The 17918-nt window shown below is 42.3% G+C and overlaps 3 protein-coding genes across 4 annotated transcripts; 1 reads left to right on the forward strand and 2 right to left on the reverse strand.

Moving 5' to 3' along the window:
- The first annotated feature begins 1068 nt into the window (after nucleotides 1-1068).
- On the forward strand, nucleotides 1069-5469 carry LOC4350523 (uncharacterized). 2 transcript variants are annotated; one of them, XM_015762450.3, is made up of 9 exons: nucleotides 1069-1409; nucleotides 3271-3380; nucleotides 3764-3832; nucleotides 4158-4273; nucleotides 4367-4421; nucleotides 4524-4644; nucleotides 4725-4772; nucleotides 4859-4953; nucleotides 5046-5469. In XM_015762450.3, the coding sequence occupies exons 1-9, from the start codon at nucleotides 1265-1267 to the stop codon at nucleotides 5142-5144; spliced, it is 858 nt and encodes a 285-aa protein (XP_015617936.1). In that variant the 5' UTR covers nucleotides 1069-1264; the 3' UTR covers nucleotides 5145-5469. The 2 variants fall into 2 exon arrangements, with proteins under 2 accessions (XP_015617936.1, XP_015617937.1); XM_015762451.3 differs by lacking the exon at nucleotides 1069-1409 and adding an exon at nucleotides 2721-3011.
- On the reverse strand, nucleotides 5145-7099 carry LOC9268243 (pentatricopeptide repeat-containing protein At5g66520). The gene has a single exon (XM_015762449.3). It carries the CDS (start codon nucleotides 7050-7052, stop codon nucleotides 5616-5618), a length of 1437 nt encoding a protein of 478 aa, XP_015617935.1. The 5' UTR covers nucleotides 7053-7099; the 3' UTR covers nucleotides 5145-5615.
- A 2654-nt stretch (nucleotides 7100-9753) lies between these two features.
- LOC4350524 (probable bifunctional methylthioribulose-1-phosphate dehydratase/enolase-phosphatase E1) lies at nucleotides 9754-17032 on the reverse strand. Its single transcript, NM_001423380.1, has 12 exons — nucleotides 16718-17032; nucleotides 14820-14956; nucleotides 14641-14736; nucleotides 13470-13589; nucleotides 12867-12956; nucleotides 11870-12031; nucleotides 11513-11668; nucleotides 11023-11172; nucleotides 10836-10937; nucleotides 10490-10599; nucleotides 10286-10404; nucleotides 9754-10094 (listed from the first exon to the last, which is right to left on the reverse strand). Exons 1-12 carry the CDS (start codon nucleotides 16938-16940, stop codon nucleotides 10003-10005), a joined length of 1557 nt encoding a protein of 518 aa, NP_001410309.1. The 5' UTR covers nucleotides 16941-17032; the 3' UTR covers nucleotides 9754-10002.
- Between the last annotated feature and the right edge of the window lie 886 nt (nucleotides 17033-17918).

Here is a 17918-nt window from a genome sequence, read left to right on the forward strand (position 1 = left end):
ATCGGAGCAAATATGTTGGCTCCAGTTTTTATTATAGAAACTTTGTAAATTGAGCCTTTCCCATACAAAAGCTTAATTTATACACGTGAACTTTTTCGAAATAAGATTTCAGGCCACGCGAGCATCGACGTGTGTGATTCCGATTCAGCTTCAAACTTTCGGTGTCAAAAAATTGTATATAAAACCTTTGCAGAAAGTTTGCATATATATAGAAACATAGATTGCGCATACACACAAACCACGCTAAACACGTCCTCACGCAAAAAAAAAAAAAAAAAAAAAAAAAAAAAAAAAAAAAAAAAAACCTCAAAAAGACCGCAAAAAAAAAAAAACACGTCCTCACGCGCCACGTCTGTCGTCTGAGCAAAGGTTGACACATTAGAACTGCTCCATGTACATTAATTCATTCCCAGGAGAAAAAGAAAAGAGATACTCCCTCCGTATTTTAATGTATGACACCGTTGACTTTTCGACCAATATTTAACCATTTGTTTTGTTCAAAAAATTTTTTGCCAATATGAAAATATTTATGTCATGCTTAAAGAATATTTGATGACAAATCAAGTCATAATAAAATAAATGATAATTACATAATTTTTTTAATAAGACGAATGGTCAAACGTTGGACAAAAAGTCAACGGCGTCATATATATATATATATATATATATATATATATATATATATATATATATATATATATATATATATATATATATATATATATATATATATATATATATATATATATATATATATAAGTTTTTTAGCTAATACAGTAAATTATCACTTAATCTATTATATAAGGAAGGAGTACATCCTAATGTGCCCAGCTCTCAGCATTCAAACACGAAATAAATAAATAAAACTAGTCATGACAAATATAAAGCTGCCAGATATAAGCCATAGCTTACGCTAGATCCATACCAAAAATAAATAAATAAATAAATACTCCTATACTCCTTACAAACATTTATAAAAAGGTATGGAAAAAAAATAGAGAGAGACAAGAGCTGTGTTTGTGTTGTGTCGTGATTGGTATTTAAATCCGGAAAAAGGGTCCAGCCACTACGGTTTTATTAGTTGGCGACAAGCCAAAGCCGCAACCCCACCCCCGACGTGCTCCTCCGCCACCGCCGCCGCCGCCGACGACGACCGCCGCCTCCGCCGCGATCTCTCGCCTCTCCTCCCTCCCTCCTCTGTACGCAGTGTACTACTACGGTACTACCGCCGCCGTAGTACTCGCTGGTGTTGGGGAGCGGCCGGATGGAGGCGGCGGCTGCGGCTGCTGCGGCGGCGGAGGCGCACCACCACAATCTACACGGGTGCCTGGCCGTCAGGGCGCCGGTGCCGAGGTGCTCGCTCGGCGGCGGCGGCGGGGGCGGCGCGGCGGCGATGGGTGGATCTTCTGGTGAGGCTGTCTCTCTCTCCTGCTGCGCTCGCTTGTGCTTCCATTGGCTTCTCTGGTTTTTTTTTTCTTCGGTTGCGATGTAGTAGTACGACGGTTTTGGTCGCCTCCCACCTGCTTGTGTTATTGCTCGTGTGGCTGGCGGTTGAAGTTTCTTAGTTTTTTTTTCTCTCTCTCTCTCTCTCTCCGAATTTTTGTTTTTTTTACTCAGAAAAGGGAAGTTTGATGCATTCTAGGATTTCTTTTTGGGGGGGTTTATTTGTGCGTCAGAATTATGGGGAGATTTTTGCACTGTTCCAAATGTTGTGCTGTTCTTGCTGGAGTTTTTTTTTTTTTTTTTTTTGGTTTTACCTTCCATTGGTGCTGTTCTTAATCTACTGTGCTCTTGAACATTTTTCTTTCGATTGATGCTGCTTTCCTCTGCTCCTGCCGTTCTAATCCAGCATTCTTGTATTTTATACTATACATTTTCCTTTCCCTTTTTCACCTTTCTTAGAACAGTTCCAGTATCTTTGGCCACTGGTGTATTCTGATGATTTTTGTGATGTTACCTGAATATCTCAAATTTTTATTTTTTTTTCTTTTTTCATTGACAAGAAGTCAGCACTGGAGACCCAAGAGGAATCTTATAAAAAAAAAAGCTCTTGGTATTGTCAATTTCTGTACTTGCTACCGCTTTTGGCCACATACTTGTTTGTGGTGGCTCAGAGAGAAAGTTGTGGCATAATCACACAAGGAAGCTAATCATTGATCTTGTCCTTTTATCCTTTTGGGTGCCACATTGCTAACTTCTGTGCAATTACTCTTCTTTTCGGTATTCGCTAGATTTCAGGCGCCCGAAAATGTTTCGATAGTATCTAATAATGTCGCGCTTCATTGATAATAGTATCGCAACAAGGGACTAATTATCTGCTTCAATAATTATCAGCACTTAAGTAGCTGGTTAGTAGATTCACTTGCTGTCCTTCACCTCCTTTTTTGTGCTAATTTCGGTACTAAATGATGGCACCTTTCCTCTGTGTTCTTATCTTGGCTCCAAAAGATTGATATATATTGATATGATATGACTAAACCACATCATCAACCGATGTTGATTGTACAGTTGCAACATCAAAAAAAATGCTGGACCATTAGCTTATTGATGATGGTGGCAACCCAACTGTTGCTTTTGCTTTTAAGCTGAGTTTTGGTTGGGTTCATATGCGCCTAATCTTATCGGTTGGAGGCAGCTTAGCTGCTCTAATTTGGTGAGAAATATTGGCTGTGATGGCATATTTGTTGGGCAACTTGAGTAGTGACCGATGAGAAAGCTGCAGAGAGAGGGGCATATATGATAATGATATATCTCTGGGTTAAGAACGTTGTCGCCTAACACCATGTGGGAGGTATCAGTTTGGTCGGCTGCAAAAATGCTTTTGCCATGTCTGTCTTATCCTCTGGTGATAGATCCACTGGCTTATAAATATAAATAAGGCATTTGTAAGCTTGTTTAAGATGGCATAAGCAAAGGTTTGTGTGTGTCAGAGTCACTAGGCCTAGCTAGCTCCATCAGTTTTGGCTCTGGGATGGTGCTGGGGCAGCTTGCACTGTGGTCCAAGATTGCCAGTTCAGTAATCCTTGTTTTTTTTCAATGGTTTAATCTTGCCTCTCTTTTTTTTCTTTTTGTTGCATTCGGAATGCAGATGTTAATTATGGTTTGGTAGTGTATATTAATATTATTATATTGGTGATTTTTGCCTTGATAGTTTTGAAAAGTTTGCCATTCTCTTCTCTTCTTTGGTGAATATGTGTGGTGTAATCTGATACATAAAAGGGATTTTTTTTTTGGTGAATCTTATGAGGGAATGTACCTGTTCTTGTGCAGATGAAGCATCCTGTGGGTCACCAAGATGGATAGGGAAGAGCCTCTCTTGCGTATGCATCAAGAGAAAAGGAGCCTATGAGAGAATATGCATGAACCTTACACCAGTGCAGGTATGGGCTTGCGAGATATCTTTACTGTGCAAAGATTTGCAATGCTTTTATGCCAATGTGCACAGACAGGGCCTTTTTCTGCTGTCAGAAAAGGATTTATCTGCAGATCAAATCAATCAATAGATAAGCGGGCCTGCTTTTGAGTAAAGATCACATCGCTTAATCGCAGACTCGCAGTGACCACTCAAAAGGGATTGTTTAAGCTTTGGCTTTAAGTTATTGTTTTTCTTTATTCATGGATATTAGTTTTTTTTTCAATTTCAGTATGTGGTCTGACCACTGACATCAGAAAATTTACATTTCAGAACTTCCTTTGAAACTTTATCTCTTCATATATATCACTAATACAGATAGTTAAAACAATCATCTCTTCCAATTTACAGGAAGAGAGGCTTCAGAGGCTGAGGCACCGTATGAAGGTTTATTTTGATCCTTCTAGACGAGATCATCAGGTAAATCTTGTACTAGCAATAAGCCAATAAATGAATTCATACAATATGTTACATTTCCCTCTGTCTAACTGCAGTGTAGATGTAGACTTGCTATCACACACTATCCAATGCTGTAGCTGTAGATAATTATTTTGGCACTGAACATGATCAGCAGATAAAATCATGCATAACAATCAGTGAACTCCTCAGTTTTGGTATTGATGACACTGATTTGACTAGAGTACCACAGAGTTACATGGTAGTAACATGTACTCGTATACTTTGATGTAAGTTTCTTTGTATTGATATCACCTGAATCCTGATAAATAGCAAATTATGATGATAGGAAGCATTGAAAGCTCTTTGGCATGCAACATATCCTGACCAAGAACTACAAGGTTTGATTTCTGAACAGTGGAAGGACATGGGATGGCAAGGAAGAGACCCATCAACTGACTTCAGGTACTCCAAACTAAAACTTGCCACCTGACAGATTAGCTCCAAAAATATGTTCAGCTGGTGTGAAGTTAAGTGAAAATGCACTACATGGTGCAGAGGCGCAGGATTCATATCTCTGGAGAATCTTCTATTCTTCGCGAAGACATTCTCTGTAAGCAATTCTTCATCATTGCTTTCATTATCTGAAACACTGTAGACTGAAGATCGCCCTCTTGTTTAATACTGATCTTCTTTGGTTGGTTAATCCCTGTAGGCCTCATTTCAGAGGCTGCTAAAGAAACAATGTGGCAATCGAGCTACTTGGGAGTACCCATTTGCAGTTGCTGGTGTAAATATCACATTCATGATCATGCAGATGCTGGATCTCCAATCTAGTAAGCACTGACCCAATTCTGCCAGTAAATCCAGTCTGTGGACCGCAGTTGTACTAATTAGACAATAATATTGTATGCAGCTAAGCCAAGAACGTTTGTTCGAGCTGTTTTTATCCAAATGCTGTCAGGTAGGGCCAGTTAAGTAAATACCTTTCCTGCATCATACAATATACCAACATTTTGAAACGAATTTGTCCTTGCTTTGTTCCCCCAGAGGATGAGTGGGCATTTGATCTCCTCTACTGCGTCGCGTTCGTTGTTATGGACAAGCAGTGGCTCGACAAGAACGCCTCCTACATGGACTTCAATGTAATTTTCCTGTCAATGTACATGCCATATTTTCTCCGTAACTCATCAGATTGCATTGTTTTGACCGATCTTGCGATTCTGTTGTGATTCAGGAGATACTGAAGTCGACACGGACACAGCTGGAGAGGGAGCTTCTGCTGGATGATGTGATGCGGATCGAAGACATGCCGTCATACAGCCTGCTCTGCTAGTAGTGGCCATACTGGTTGAACAATCATGATTGAGTCAATGGTTCTGACCTCTGAGTGTATAGCCCCCTCCCTTTTGTTGATTCCAGGGAAGGGAATTTTTGATGGCATGTAGAGCAATGGCCTCCTATTGTCATGCTGAACTTGTCCCACTGTAAACAACTCATCTGGGCATCACCACAATGAATTAGAATTGCTAGCATCCAATGTCAAAGCTGGTGTTAATCTGTCATATTTTACCCCATGGATGTAACAACAGAATCAACGAGTGGGTAAAATCAACTTGCAACCTCTGGTGAATGGTGTTCAATGAATCCTCATTTCCTTACTTAACTTGTCAAACTTTTCCGATATGATGTCAGCCTTGTCAACAATCCTCTGTTCATGAACAGAAAATCAGCTACTATGAAATTGCCAAATGCTGATCAGTTCTGACATGCTATGAAATTGTCGTTTATTCTTCCAATGCCGACGTCAGCTGTCGTCGCCGGCCACCGTGCTGGAGCCGGGGATCTTGGAAAGCCGCGCCCGCTTCATCACCTTCCTCAGCCTGTCCACGTCCTGCCACCTCCCGGCCTCGGCGTACATGTTGGAGAGCACCACGTAGACGCCATGGTTGCCGGGATCCAGCTTGAGCATCTCCTGCACCGCCCTCTCGGCGACGTCGATGTCGCCGTGGTTCTTGCAGGCGTTCAGCAGGGCTCCCCAGATCACCGTGTCGGCGTCGCAGGTCGTCATGCCACGGATCATCTCCTCGGCTTCCGTGAGGAGGCCGCTCCGGCCGAGGAGGTCGACCATGCAGCCGTAGTGCTGGATGGTCGGCGCCACCGCGAAGTCCTTCTCCATGGACGCGAACACGCGGCGGGCCTCGTCGAGACGCCCCGTGCAGCCGTAGGCCGACAGGACGCCGACGAGCGTGGCACCGTTCGGCGGCACGCCGTCCCGCCTCATCCGGTGGAACGTAGCAAGGGCGACCTCGCCGTGGCCGTGGTGCGCCAGCCCGGTGATCAGGGCGTTCCACGTCGCCGTTTGCCGCTCGGGCATCCGGTCAAACACCGCCGTCGCCTCCTCCATGGCGCCGGTCTTGGCGTACATGTCGACCAGCGCCGTCCCGAGGATGGCCCCCACCACGGGCGCCGTCACCCGCCTCGACTCCATGAGCTCGTGCACGCGCCGCCCCATCTCGAGCCCGCGCGACCCCGACCGCGCGCACGACGACAGCACGGACGCCAGCGCTGCGCCGTGGGGCTCGATCCCGTCGCCGACCATCTCCTCGAACGACCGCATGGCGTCCTCGTGCATCCCGTTTTGCGCGTACCCGGACACCATGGTGGTGCACACCACCGCGCTCCGCTCGGGCAATCCGTCGAACACCCTGCGCGCGAGGGGGACGAGGCCCGCGAGCGAGTACGCCCGGACGAGGCCGTTGGCGACGTAGGCGTCGCGCTCCAGCCCGTGCCTGACGGCGAGCGCGTGGAGCTGCTCGGAGGCGCGGAGGGGGAGGCGGGCGGATGCCTTGAGGAGGAAAGTGAAGGTGTGCCTGCCGGGAGAGTACGAGCCGCCGCCGCCGCCGCTGCCGCGGCGGAGGAGGGAGAAGAAGCGGAGGGCGGAGGCCGGGTCGGGGGAGGAGGCGAGGGCGCGGAGCGTGATGTTGAGCATGAAGGAGTTTGGGGCGCAGGGGAGGGAGGCGAGGAGGCGGAGCACGGCTCCCGGAGGGGAGAGCGCGGCGTGGGCGGCGAGGAGGCGGGACGCCGCGAAGGCGTCGTCGGCGAGGCGGCCGGAGACGAGCATGGCCGCGTGGACGGCGGCGAGCGCGCGCGGGGTCGCGCAGCGGTCGGCCAGGAGGGACAGGTTCGGCCGGCGCCGGATGCCGCCGCGGGCGCCCACGGCGGCGGCGGCGGCGGCGGCCATTGGCGTCGCGTGCGTCGCCACACTGTACACGGAATCCTCCTCTCTGCGTCGCCCTCTTCCCAAAAAAATACGTATATAGGGCGTGTTTAGATTAAAAAAATTTTCGTTAAAGTTCCAACTTTTCCGACTCCGTCACATCAAATGTTTGGATATATGCATAGAACATTAAATGTGGATGAAAAAAACCAATTACACAGTTTACATATAAATTGCGAGACGAATCTTTTGAGCTTAATTACGCTATGATTTGACAATGTGATGCTACAATAAATATTTGCTAATGACAGATTAATTAGGCTTAATGAATTTGTCTCGGAGTTTACATGCAGAATCTGTAATTTGTTTTGTTATTAGTCTACGTTTAATACTTCAAGTGTATGACCGTATACTTAAAAAAAAATTGGCACACGAACTAAACACAACCATAGTATCAGATTTTAAACAACAAGTAATATGATTTTATGAATTTAGATAGATCATGAATATTAGGCATCCATTTATAACTGATGGATTTTACTGTAATTTTGTAAAACGTCCATATAAATCCATTTAATTTGTGTTCAAATTGATAAAATCCTTCATCTCCTAGAGGAAGCCAGCAAATCTAGTTGGGTAGGAGGCAGTATGGAGGTTAAGGCGTTCCTAAGGTGTCGACTTGATGTCCTTGAGACTGTAAAGTGTCGCTTTAGGATATACTCCAAGTTATCTCTGAGGCTCTAAGGCATCGCACCAAGGTAAGACAGCTTGAGGCGACACCTGGGAGTCTCGCGCTCTATATCGCTAGTGAAAAAATTAGCTTTCGTGAAAAGAAGTTTAAGTGAAAACGAGCCCATGCACTATAGGAAACATAGAGAGGGGCATCTAGCAAAGCAATATGACATTTGGTGACTTTGCTCCCTCCCCTTCACATCTGACAGTAGCGCTCTTTGCATCTGGCAACGACGTACCCATCTCTTTCGATGGTGGAGACTCTCCCCTCAACGAGTACTATCTCCTCTCCCCCTTCATCATCTGCTGAGCTACTCCTTTCTGTTCTTATTTCTATGCTCTTCTCTTCCTCAATGCTCATTTCTTGGGCCCTCCGTTGCTCTGGTGCTCTCCCTCGCTGCTCTTGGCTTCCCCCCTCTCCCTAACTACTCTTGGCTTCCTAGTTCCTCCCGCTTCCTTAACTATTTGCTTCATGTGCATTTGATGTAGTACATAGAATACTGTTGATGTTATTGGTTATTAAAATGCTAAATTATTATACCCATCTAACACTTAAAATACTCATTATATCCCAAAATAAACAAATTTAGTACTGGATGTGACATATTATAGTACTATGGGTGTAACATGTTATAATACTATGAATCTGGATAGGAGGTTTTTCAAAGACAATTCATAGTATTAGGATGTGTTACATCCCATACTAGATTAGTTTATTTTGAAACAGAGAGGGTATGTACTACTATCAGGGCTCAACAATTTGCAGCAACAAGGTATATAAAGTGTTGTTAAAATGTAGTTATATTACACTATATTTTTGTTGTCATATTATATTATTACGATTATAGGCTGCTTTCGGCTGGGCTAGCTGCCATAGCGGCTGCGGCTACAGCTGTTGTGAATGGCTGTAGCTAACAGCCGTTTTAAACTATCACAGTCGCTGCGGTAGCAGGAGCAAGTGCCTCCGAACAAAGCCTTACCTCCGAACAGACTTGCCAAACCACTCTCCAAGCCGTATTTTAACAAATGTAGGAAAAAATGCCCTCCAACAGCCTCTCTAACTGCCTCTCCAAGTTATCCAACTGGCCAAAATACGCCTCTCCCTGGCCAAATCTGGCCAGCCTCTAGCTAGCCACCCCAGCTTGCCAAAGGTGGGCCCCACCCTTTTTCACCGCTCCATCCCAATCTCGCAGAAAATCAACGCTCCCTGCACTCGTCGTCGGTCAGCCACCTACCCTCGCCATCCACCGTCGCGTGGACGTCACCGCCTCCCCTCGCCGTTAGTCAGCCGCCTGCCCTTGCCGTCCGCCATTGCGTGGACGTCGCCGCCGCAGCAAAGGGAGAGGGGTGGGGAGGAGCTTGGGAATGTCTCGCCGTCGCCGCTCATGACTTCAGTCGATCATTCCCATCTCTGAAATATAGAGAGGGTGTTGATGTCCCTGTCTTGCTTTCATCACCTGCTTCAACCCATCGAAAATCCCCCAAAACCAAGATCCCCAATTGCTCGAAAGAGAAGAGAGAAAGAAACAAGAAGTTGCTTGAAAGAGAAAACGAGAGGCGCAAACAAGAAGGGCCACTGCCGCCCCGTCATCGCCGTGCACGGCCACCGCCAACCGCCGCCCGTCGCTGCACACAAACTACATCTGCCGCAAGCAAAAACAGGCTTAGGGAATAGGGGGAGCAAGGTGAGGAAGAAAGAAGTGGTATAGAGGCTGACGCGTAGGTCCCGCTGTCATAGACTCTGAATAGAGAGGATGAATGGAGAGATGGTTGGAGATGCTCTAAGGATGAATTGACTAGCCAAATTAAATGGAGAGTTAACTAAATAGATATTTGGCGTCCGATTTAAAGAGACTGTTGGAGATGCTCTAAGGCGTGTAGGGCCATCTTACCTCGCCTTAACGCCTTTACAACCATTGGAAGCAGGATTTACTGAAATAATTGTTTTCCAGTACTATGCATGATGTCGGTTTCAGGTGTTTGCAAACAGAAATGTAGGGTTAGTAGACAGTAAACAAAATAAGTAACAACTTTCGCAACAACAATTTTATTATTCCTCTTTGCTAAAAAAGAGCTACAAAACCGTCGACGGATGGCACAATAATGCAACAATATGCCCACATTTACAAATTTATTTATTTTGCCACCATTCCGGATTTTCCATTTATTATTTGCATTGTTCTTACATATGCTAGGTAGCTCGCCATCAAAGCACTCCTGACATTGTCTTTGCGTACCTTCTTCAGATCTCACTAAACGACTTGATAGTCCGGAAACCATGATTCTCAGGGAGCGGTGCATTTCCCGGGCGAATGGAGATTATTACCTCAAAACCTGAAAAAGAAAATGTCGGGAAAGAAAAATATAATATGAAATCTTGACCCAAGGAAACGAATGATAGCTTGAAATGATCACATGATTAGGAATGGCACCCAGAGAGGTCGACTGGTTAAAGCTAAAGCATCTTATCCACCAAATAAAAGCATGAACATTCCCATGAATATTTGACCAGAACTAGTCATTACCTGCACTTTTTGCAGCAACAGCTTCTTGGAAGACATCGGTGATAAATAAGATCTGAGCAGGACTGTCCACCCCAAGTGATTGCGAAATCTCAAAGTAGCTCCTTGTTTCTCTTTTGTTACTGCGGTTTATGCGAGATGGAATCATAATTTCACTACCATTTTTCAGTATATGCAGAGAAATAGAAATGGAACAAGAAATCATACCCGGTTGTGGTGTCAAAGAAACCACAGAGGTATTGTCGCAGATCACCATAGGCCGTATTGCCAAATAATAGCCTTTGCGCCTCCCGGCTGCCACTTGAGTATATGTAGACCTATTTGCAGGTATATTATTTGTTATCATGTCATCTAATACTAATACACCTTTTTTTGTATTTTTTGCAATGGATGATTCAAAAATTTGAAATTGATATTGTTTAGCACTATCTAGGGTCAACGTTCTTGACCCAAGTTGGCAGCTAGTAATAACTATAGTAAACCATGAAAACATATTAGGAGCCATGAAAAGTTTAAAGTTCACACTTCCACACGAATTTGACTAAAGAGATACCTTCATGCCACTAGCATGCCAGTGCTTTAGCGCCTCGGGGACATCATCGAAAACAACTCCTTGCAGTTCTTTACTTTCAAAACCAGTCCTCCATATGTGGCCCTGGAATTTGCATTAAAAATGCTGAAATCCATCAAAGAAACAGGAATATGCTTGCAGCACCGAAAAAGAATGTGGACTAATCTACCTGGAGTTGTTTCAACGACGTAATCTTCCTGTCTGCTTTAATCATCGATTCAACATTAGCAACTAATGCATTGATAACCTCTTCTTTGTCAGCATCGTCAGGTGGAATTGGAACAGACCCAACAATTCCATTTTTCAGGTCTTCTTCAACCTGAATAATGAATGCTAATATGTTATATCTTGCATAAAACAGAGATGGGCACATTCACGTGGCCTAGTGGTAAAACTCATGGTTCTGGTGGTGAGGACTCCAGCCACTTTCCACCATGGTGGTAAAACAGTTAACTACGTCCACAAATAGGAAGTTGAGGAACCAAAATTGGTATGGTAACTTAGATCAAATCTAACAATTCAAAACAAAATAATTTTCACAGGGCTAATCAAATAGTATGACTTAAATACCATCGACAAATACTTAGATGGTACAAGCTTGCAGCCTTACAGGATCAACAGCTTCATGGGATGTGCAAAATTGATTTATCATAACTTACTTGGATGCGCAATAGTTTGATGTCCTCTTTGGTTTCATCAGAACTATATGTTGAAGTCAGATGCTTTCGCACATTATCACGGGCATAGGGAAACATCACATCAGTCACAAATGATATTGGAGTAGTTGTTCCCTCAATGTCAAGAACAACACAATGCTGCAAGAGAACACAAAGGTTAGCTATTTGTATTCCAGAAACATATTATATGGATGAGTTGACCAGATGTAGCAACCACAAAGTTAAGAAAGTACACAAACAATAACACCTAGTACTCACTGCTGCAAAACGGTACACTATAAGATCTAAAAAAATCATTTAGAAGGTAGATTTTGCAAATACTCAGAACAAAGAACAGACCTTTGATGATTTGGAATCAGGGCATCCATTTGGAATACTAGAGCTTAGAACACTGCGTGGTCTTTTGGCACTGTTTATTGGACCATGCTCAGGAGTTGTCCAATCAATACCCAATTGATAGAGCTTGATGGCAGCATCAAAAAGGTAATGATAGCATTCAGCCTGAAAAGCACAGGCATAGCAATTAAGTAAATATATGTCATGGCATAAAGTCCAGGAACCATTATCCCTCACAATGTGTGCATGACCACAGTTATATTTAGAGTAAATTGCACAGTTGGTACATGAACTTACAAGGTGGATGCGATTTAGTACATGCATATGTAAATCGCTCATTTCAGTGCATAAACTTGTCTAATACGTGCAAACTAGAGCCAAAACAATATGTTGTAACTAATTTCACTAAGTTGAGCACTGATTAGGATGTTATGTAGGCTCACATGTCAATATGATGTTACGTAAATATGCATATAGTCAATCAAACATACAATAAGTCATGTTAATTATACATAAAGGGAGTATGCAATGGATACGAAATAAATGAAGAACAAGGTTAAATTATTTACACATACGACATATCTCATACCCTCACGTGTGCGCCTGACATTCTATAATCAGACGAACTCAACATGAATAGTCACAAGTTTTGGACTAGCACGCACGCTCTAGATAAGTTCATGCACCATAATGAGTATTTTACAAGTTTGTGTACTAAATTGCACCCACCTAACAAGTTTATATACCGCCAAAGCGCCAACACAATATACCCTTATATTTATCACAAAACTATTATCAAATAGCAGGCTTGATATAAATATTATTGAAGTGCATCTAACAGATAGTCATATAATTAATGTATACCCACGACCTAGGTAGTCTTGAAGATATTGATGAACAAGGGCATAGTGTAAGGAGATTACTATTTGATTGTTGAAAGAGCTGACAATCTAAAATGAAGAAATAAACAAAGTAAAAATGAGAGGTTAGAAAAACATACCTGTGTCTTGGCATTGATCCAGGAATCACCCCATACATAAATTCCATGGTTCCGTACAAGGACTGCAGTTGCCTTAGGGTATGCTGCAATCTGTTATATATTTTCACATCAGTTCTCTAGATCCATCCAAAATATTCTATTTGTTCTTTGTTATTTGTTGTTTTGGTCATTAACATAGTCTCCAATACACAGTTTTGATCACTACTTTTCAATTGTATATAAAAATTATATATCTGTTAATATCATTTCTATGAGTGACGAGCTTACATTGTTTTGCGCATAGTAGTAAGCTTAAGTTTAAAGGTTTGACTGCAGTAATGTACATAATCCAAAATGACATATTGAGAATGGAGGTAATATTGAGAATAACCTCCTCATAATCAACATCAATTTAATAAGTTTTGTAAGTTAAATCCTAAATGACAGATGAACGAGATGGTTGTAACGATTGCTTCATTGCCTACAGGTTGGCCAATCCCGTTGTTAGAACAATATCTATTTTATCCACACGAAGTTATGAGAACAACAGACTACAAATATAATATTTGTTTTTTTGCGAAGATTGAGAAACTGAAACTCCAAAGAAGGACAATAGTAACATACCGCCTCAGCCAGTGAGTCAGTGAGCTCATACTCATAAGGAGTGTTCTCAATTATAGGAACCACCAATTCGTCACGGTAACCATGGCCTTTAATTCCTTTAATCATTTCCATATGTGTCATCTGTAAGATAGAATAGCAGTATATGGTCAAATAAAGATTTCCATATCACAGTCACTTTAGAGGTGGATCTACGACTAAAAAAAATCAATCAAATGAGATAATACTATGACTATCATAAGTTCTACTGACTGAAAACCCTGGCCATATGCAAACAGCAAATAGTTTCTGCTATTAGCTTTGCCTACTACAAACACAATGAACAAATTACCAACCTTATTGAAATAGTGGATACATATGATATTTTGGATTTTTCTGAGTTTGCTTTCGAATTAATTAGCCAATAGAATAGTGTTGGAATAGCACTGATGTCTTGGATATGCTAAGCAATATGTGGGGATGGTAAACTTCATGTTTAAATTTAATACTCTCTCTGTCCCTAAATATAAGGGATTTTGGTTGGATGTGACTTATCCTAGTACAACGAATCTGGACAGGCTTTATGTCCAGATTCGTTGTACTAGAATGTGTCACATCCAACCAAAATCCCTTATATTTAGGGACAGAGGGAGTACATTCTAGTATCATGACATCCCGACCAATGTATGCATCGTGCACTTCTCTAAATATTGGAATCAACAGTGTACCAAATTTAGAAAATATGTATGACATTATTCCAACTGGTCCTGATAGCTGATGCATGTCTGTGTGAAATCAATAATCGATCAAATCTTTTAAAAAATGTTCACCACTCTTTTTAGTACATATGTAATAATGTCTGCCATGAAATGAAAAACAAATGGAGCAAACATAATCTCCAATTTATTGAATAGTGCATCATCTAGAAGGTTAGCACTTAATTGTTAATACCATGGAAGTTCTTGTAATGGAAAAGTAAGCGGAAATCTAAAAATATGAACAATTATCCATTTTTCAATTTGACACATTAGATCAGACAGAAAAATGTCCATAATGTGGTACACTACATGAGAAATGGTGTATTTTCTTAGTACTACCACATTTTTGTAAACATCACAGCTAACTTCATGAGAAATATAAAGCAGAACTGGAACATTAGCTAAGATTCATGGGGAAAAGAGACAAGTGGGTTCACCCTAAACTCTTTTGCACCAGGATCAAGCATGGTTGCAATGCAAGTTTCCATCCCATGGCTATGAATAACAGCCCCAGCTCCTCTCATCAGATAAGCCTGCAAAATACCAATGAAAATTAGACAATTTAGACTAAAACAAGTTGAAGCGGACAAATTAAGCAAAGGATAGCACTGATAACCTTCATGAACAGAGGAGCACAGTCAGTACATTTTGGAGGCTTGTTTGGCCATGGCTTTGATACAGGTGAGGAGAGCACCTTCCCATCTGCTGACAGCACATACATGTCCTCTGCCACCATCCTCTCCTTCTGCACACCTGAGAATGTGATTAAAATTTCTTATATCGTTTCTTTTGGTTCAAATCGCAACCTTAGTGCTCACAGAAGTTATGGTCGACTGGTAGAAAATCACGTTCTGTTTAGTGATTCAGGTTTTCAGCTTTGTTTCATCCCCATGATTGATTTGTGGCGCTAGACAAACCTCTTTCCACATCAATAGGCATGTCCAAAATTGCAAAATCATGTTTTCATCAAAAGAGGATAACATTGTATCTTTATAGCAGGCCTAGATAATGAAATGCTCAAGGTGGTCCAATACTGGACATTACAACTACGCACAGGTTTACACAAGTATTTTTAAAGTAAAAACTGTAATAGTAACACTTCACATGCATCATGCACTGATGCTCAACTGCATTGAGACATAAGCTAATAAGCATAATAGTTCACACTTGAAAGCTAGAAATATTTTAAGTTACTAGTTTGTAAATAAAATTGATCTTGGCTCCTTAGCAACTTATCTTTGTCATAGAAATTATTAACATAACAAGAATTTTTTTTCCTTAGTAGTGTACAATTATTATTGCATGTTTTATTCTAGTCTGACTTTGTACAGAAATCACTTGGTTTTCCAGCTCCCATAATTCAAACTGTTAATTCTTCTTGGCCAGTTTCTGACTTAACAGTGAAATATCTGAGAACGTTCCAGACTATTAACCACACTCGGATAAATAAAGTTGACCACAGTGTTCAACCGCTACTGCAGTGCTTGCTGAGCCATTTCACAAAAACTGCAATCAGTCAAACATACGAGGGGTGGGCCATATCAATATGAAATAAGCACCTAGCCTCCTAAATGCTTAAGTCTATTCCAACTGTCTGGACAAGCAGCCTACATAAGAATAATAAAGCAACCGTAGTTCCAATTTTTTTAGTAACAAGCCCAAATCAACACCCAACTAAGCTTATCTGATACTTAGGCCCTGTTTCTTTCAGCTTAAGATTATTATAATCTAGATTATTGAGTTAGATTACTATAAGCTAGATTGTTATAATCTGTAGTAGAATAAGCGGTTAGTTGTTTCTTTCCTAGATTAATAGAGCCTAGATTATTGGGTTTGCAAATCTAAAGAGGGAGTGGGGTGGCATGGTGGGTAATTTTTTACCCAATAATCTGGAAAAAGCTCACCTAAATGAGCTTATCAGATTATAATAAGCTGGGCTTCAGATTATAATAAGCTACTTCAATAAGTTGTCTGTTTCTTTCAGCTTACTCCCAATAATCTGGATTATAATAATCCCAAGCTGAAAGAAACAGGGCCTTACACCCCCACAATCTTGTACGTTAATACAGATCACAATAACTAACATGAGCAGCAGAGCACAATCTTCAACTGTGCATGCCAACGAGCAATCCCCATATGCAAAATCACATCAGTCAGTTCGTCCAGCAGGAGCAGAGCAGTGCAAGATAGTACAGGAGAGAGGTGGTCCTTCCTGTTCCTGACTCCACTTTGTATTGCCACAGAGCAACACAACGCATGAGTAAACCAAATTAAACAATACAAAGCTCGACTGCTCTAGATACGTAGTAGCAGCACAAGAGTGATGAGACACAGGCAAGTCAATGCCATCGAAATTGTTAATTTAACCGAACTCCACGCAGCAGACTACGTTCCTACCCACCCACCCACCCACCCTCGTCGATCCCGGAATAACATCCCCTGCCGCCGTGGCAATTCATCGAACAGGTGGAGGGAGGGTGTGAGGCTGAGGAAGGCGGAGGAGGAGGAGGATACCGGAGGGGGACATGACGATGAGCTGATCGGCGAGGGGGAGCGCCGGGTCGTTGGCCTTGACGGTGATGCTGCCCCCCGTTCCGGTGACCCACCCTTGGCCGTAGAAGTGGCGGCACAGCTCCGCCACCAGCTCCCGCGCCTCCCTCACCGCCTCTCCCTCCAGGTACGCCTCCGACTCCGTCGCCGCCGCCCCCTCCCCCCTTCCGCCGCCGCAGCACGCCATGGCTCTCCTCCGCCGCCGCCGCCGGGATTCGAGCTCGCCTTGATGCTTTTTGTGGTGATGGTTTGGTTTTTTGTAGTAGGAAGAGTGAGAGTAGCAGTAGGGCGGCTCGATTAGTGCCTCCTAATTAATCGCGCGATTCTGATTAACTAATTTTTTTATGTGGGACCGGCATGTCAGTGACGTGTTTGGAGGGAATCGCGGAAAGCAGAGAATAATTGTTACTAGTACTAGTCCTTTTTCTCACTGGTGTGTGAGCGAGCTCGCTAACACGTGTATCAGCAGGTAGGGCCAGTGATCGTTGTGGGTCCCACATGTCAGTGAGGGGATCTCATGCGGGTAAGGCGTTCATGGCGTAGCTGTGAGAGGAGGTCGGGGTCACGGGGCGGCCAGGTGAGTCGTGAACGGCATATTTCGTGATGGCATAGCATCTGATTTTTTTTTTTGTATTTTTCTCTTGTCGTATTCAGAGACAAGTTTTGATGTCGTGCACAAGTGAATTTATTCGGGTTTATCTCCATGAGAAAGGTTCAAACTGGGAGTACTGAAGAGGATGAATTTGGCAGCTGTGGAATAAATTCTATTTAAATTCCCTTCTTTTTTGAAAGGGATTTACCAACAATGCTTTAAAATATAGTTAGAAATAATATTTACTGAATTTTTAGAATAGTTAATAAAAGATAACTACCTATGTTTCCCGTTTTAACTTTTTTATAAATCAAACTTTTTTAGATTTGATTAAGTTTGTAGAAAAATATAACAATATTTTCAACACAAAACAAATAAATTATCAAAATATGTTCAATGTTAGATATAATGAAAATAATTTGGTGCTACAGTTGTTGCTATATTTTTCTATAAATTTTGTCAAACTTTCTAAAAAAATTGACTTAAAAAAATCAAAGCGACTTATATTTTGAAAAAAGGAGTACTTTCATATGTTTCCAAAAATAATTTTATGTGGATATTTCATTTATCTTT

Source organism: Oryza sativa, chromosome 11 (assembly GCF_034140825.1).
Source record: "Oryza sativa Japonica Group chromosome 11, ASM3414082v1".
Taxonomy (NCBI): domain Eukaryota; kingdom Viridiplantae; phylum Streptophyta; class Magnoliopsida; order Poales; family Poaceae; genus Oryza; species Oryza sativa.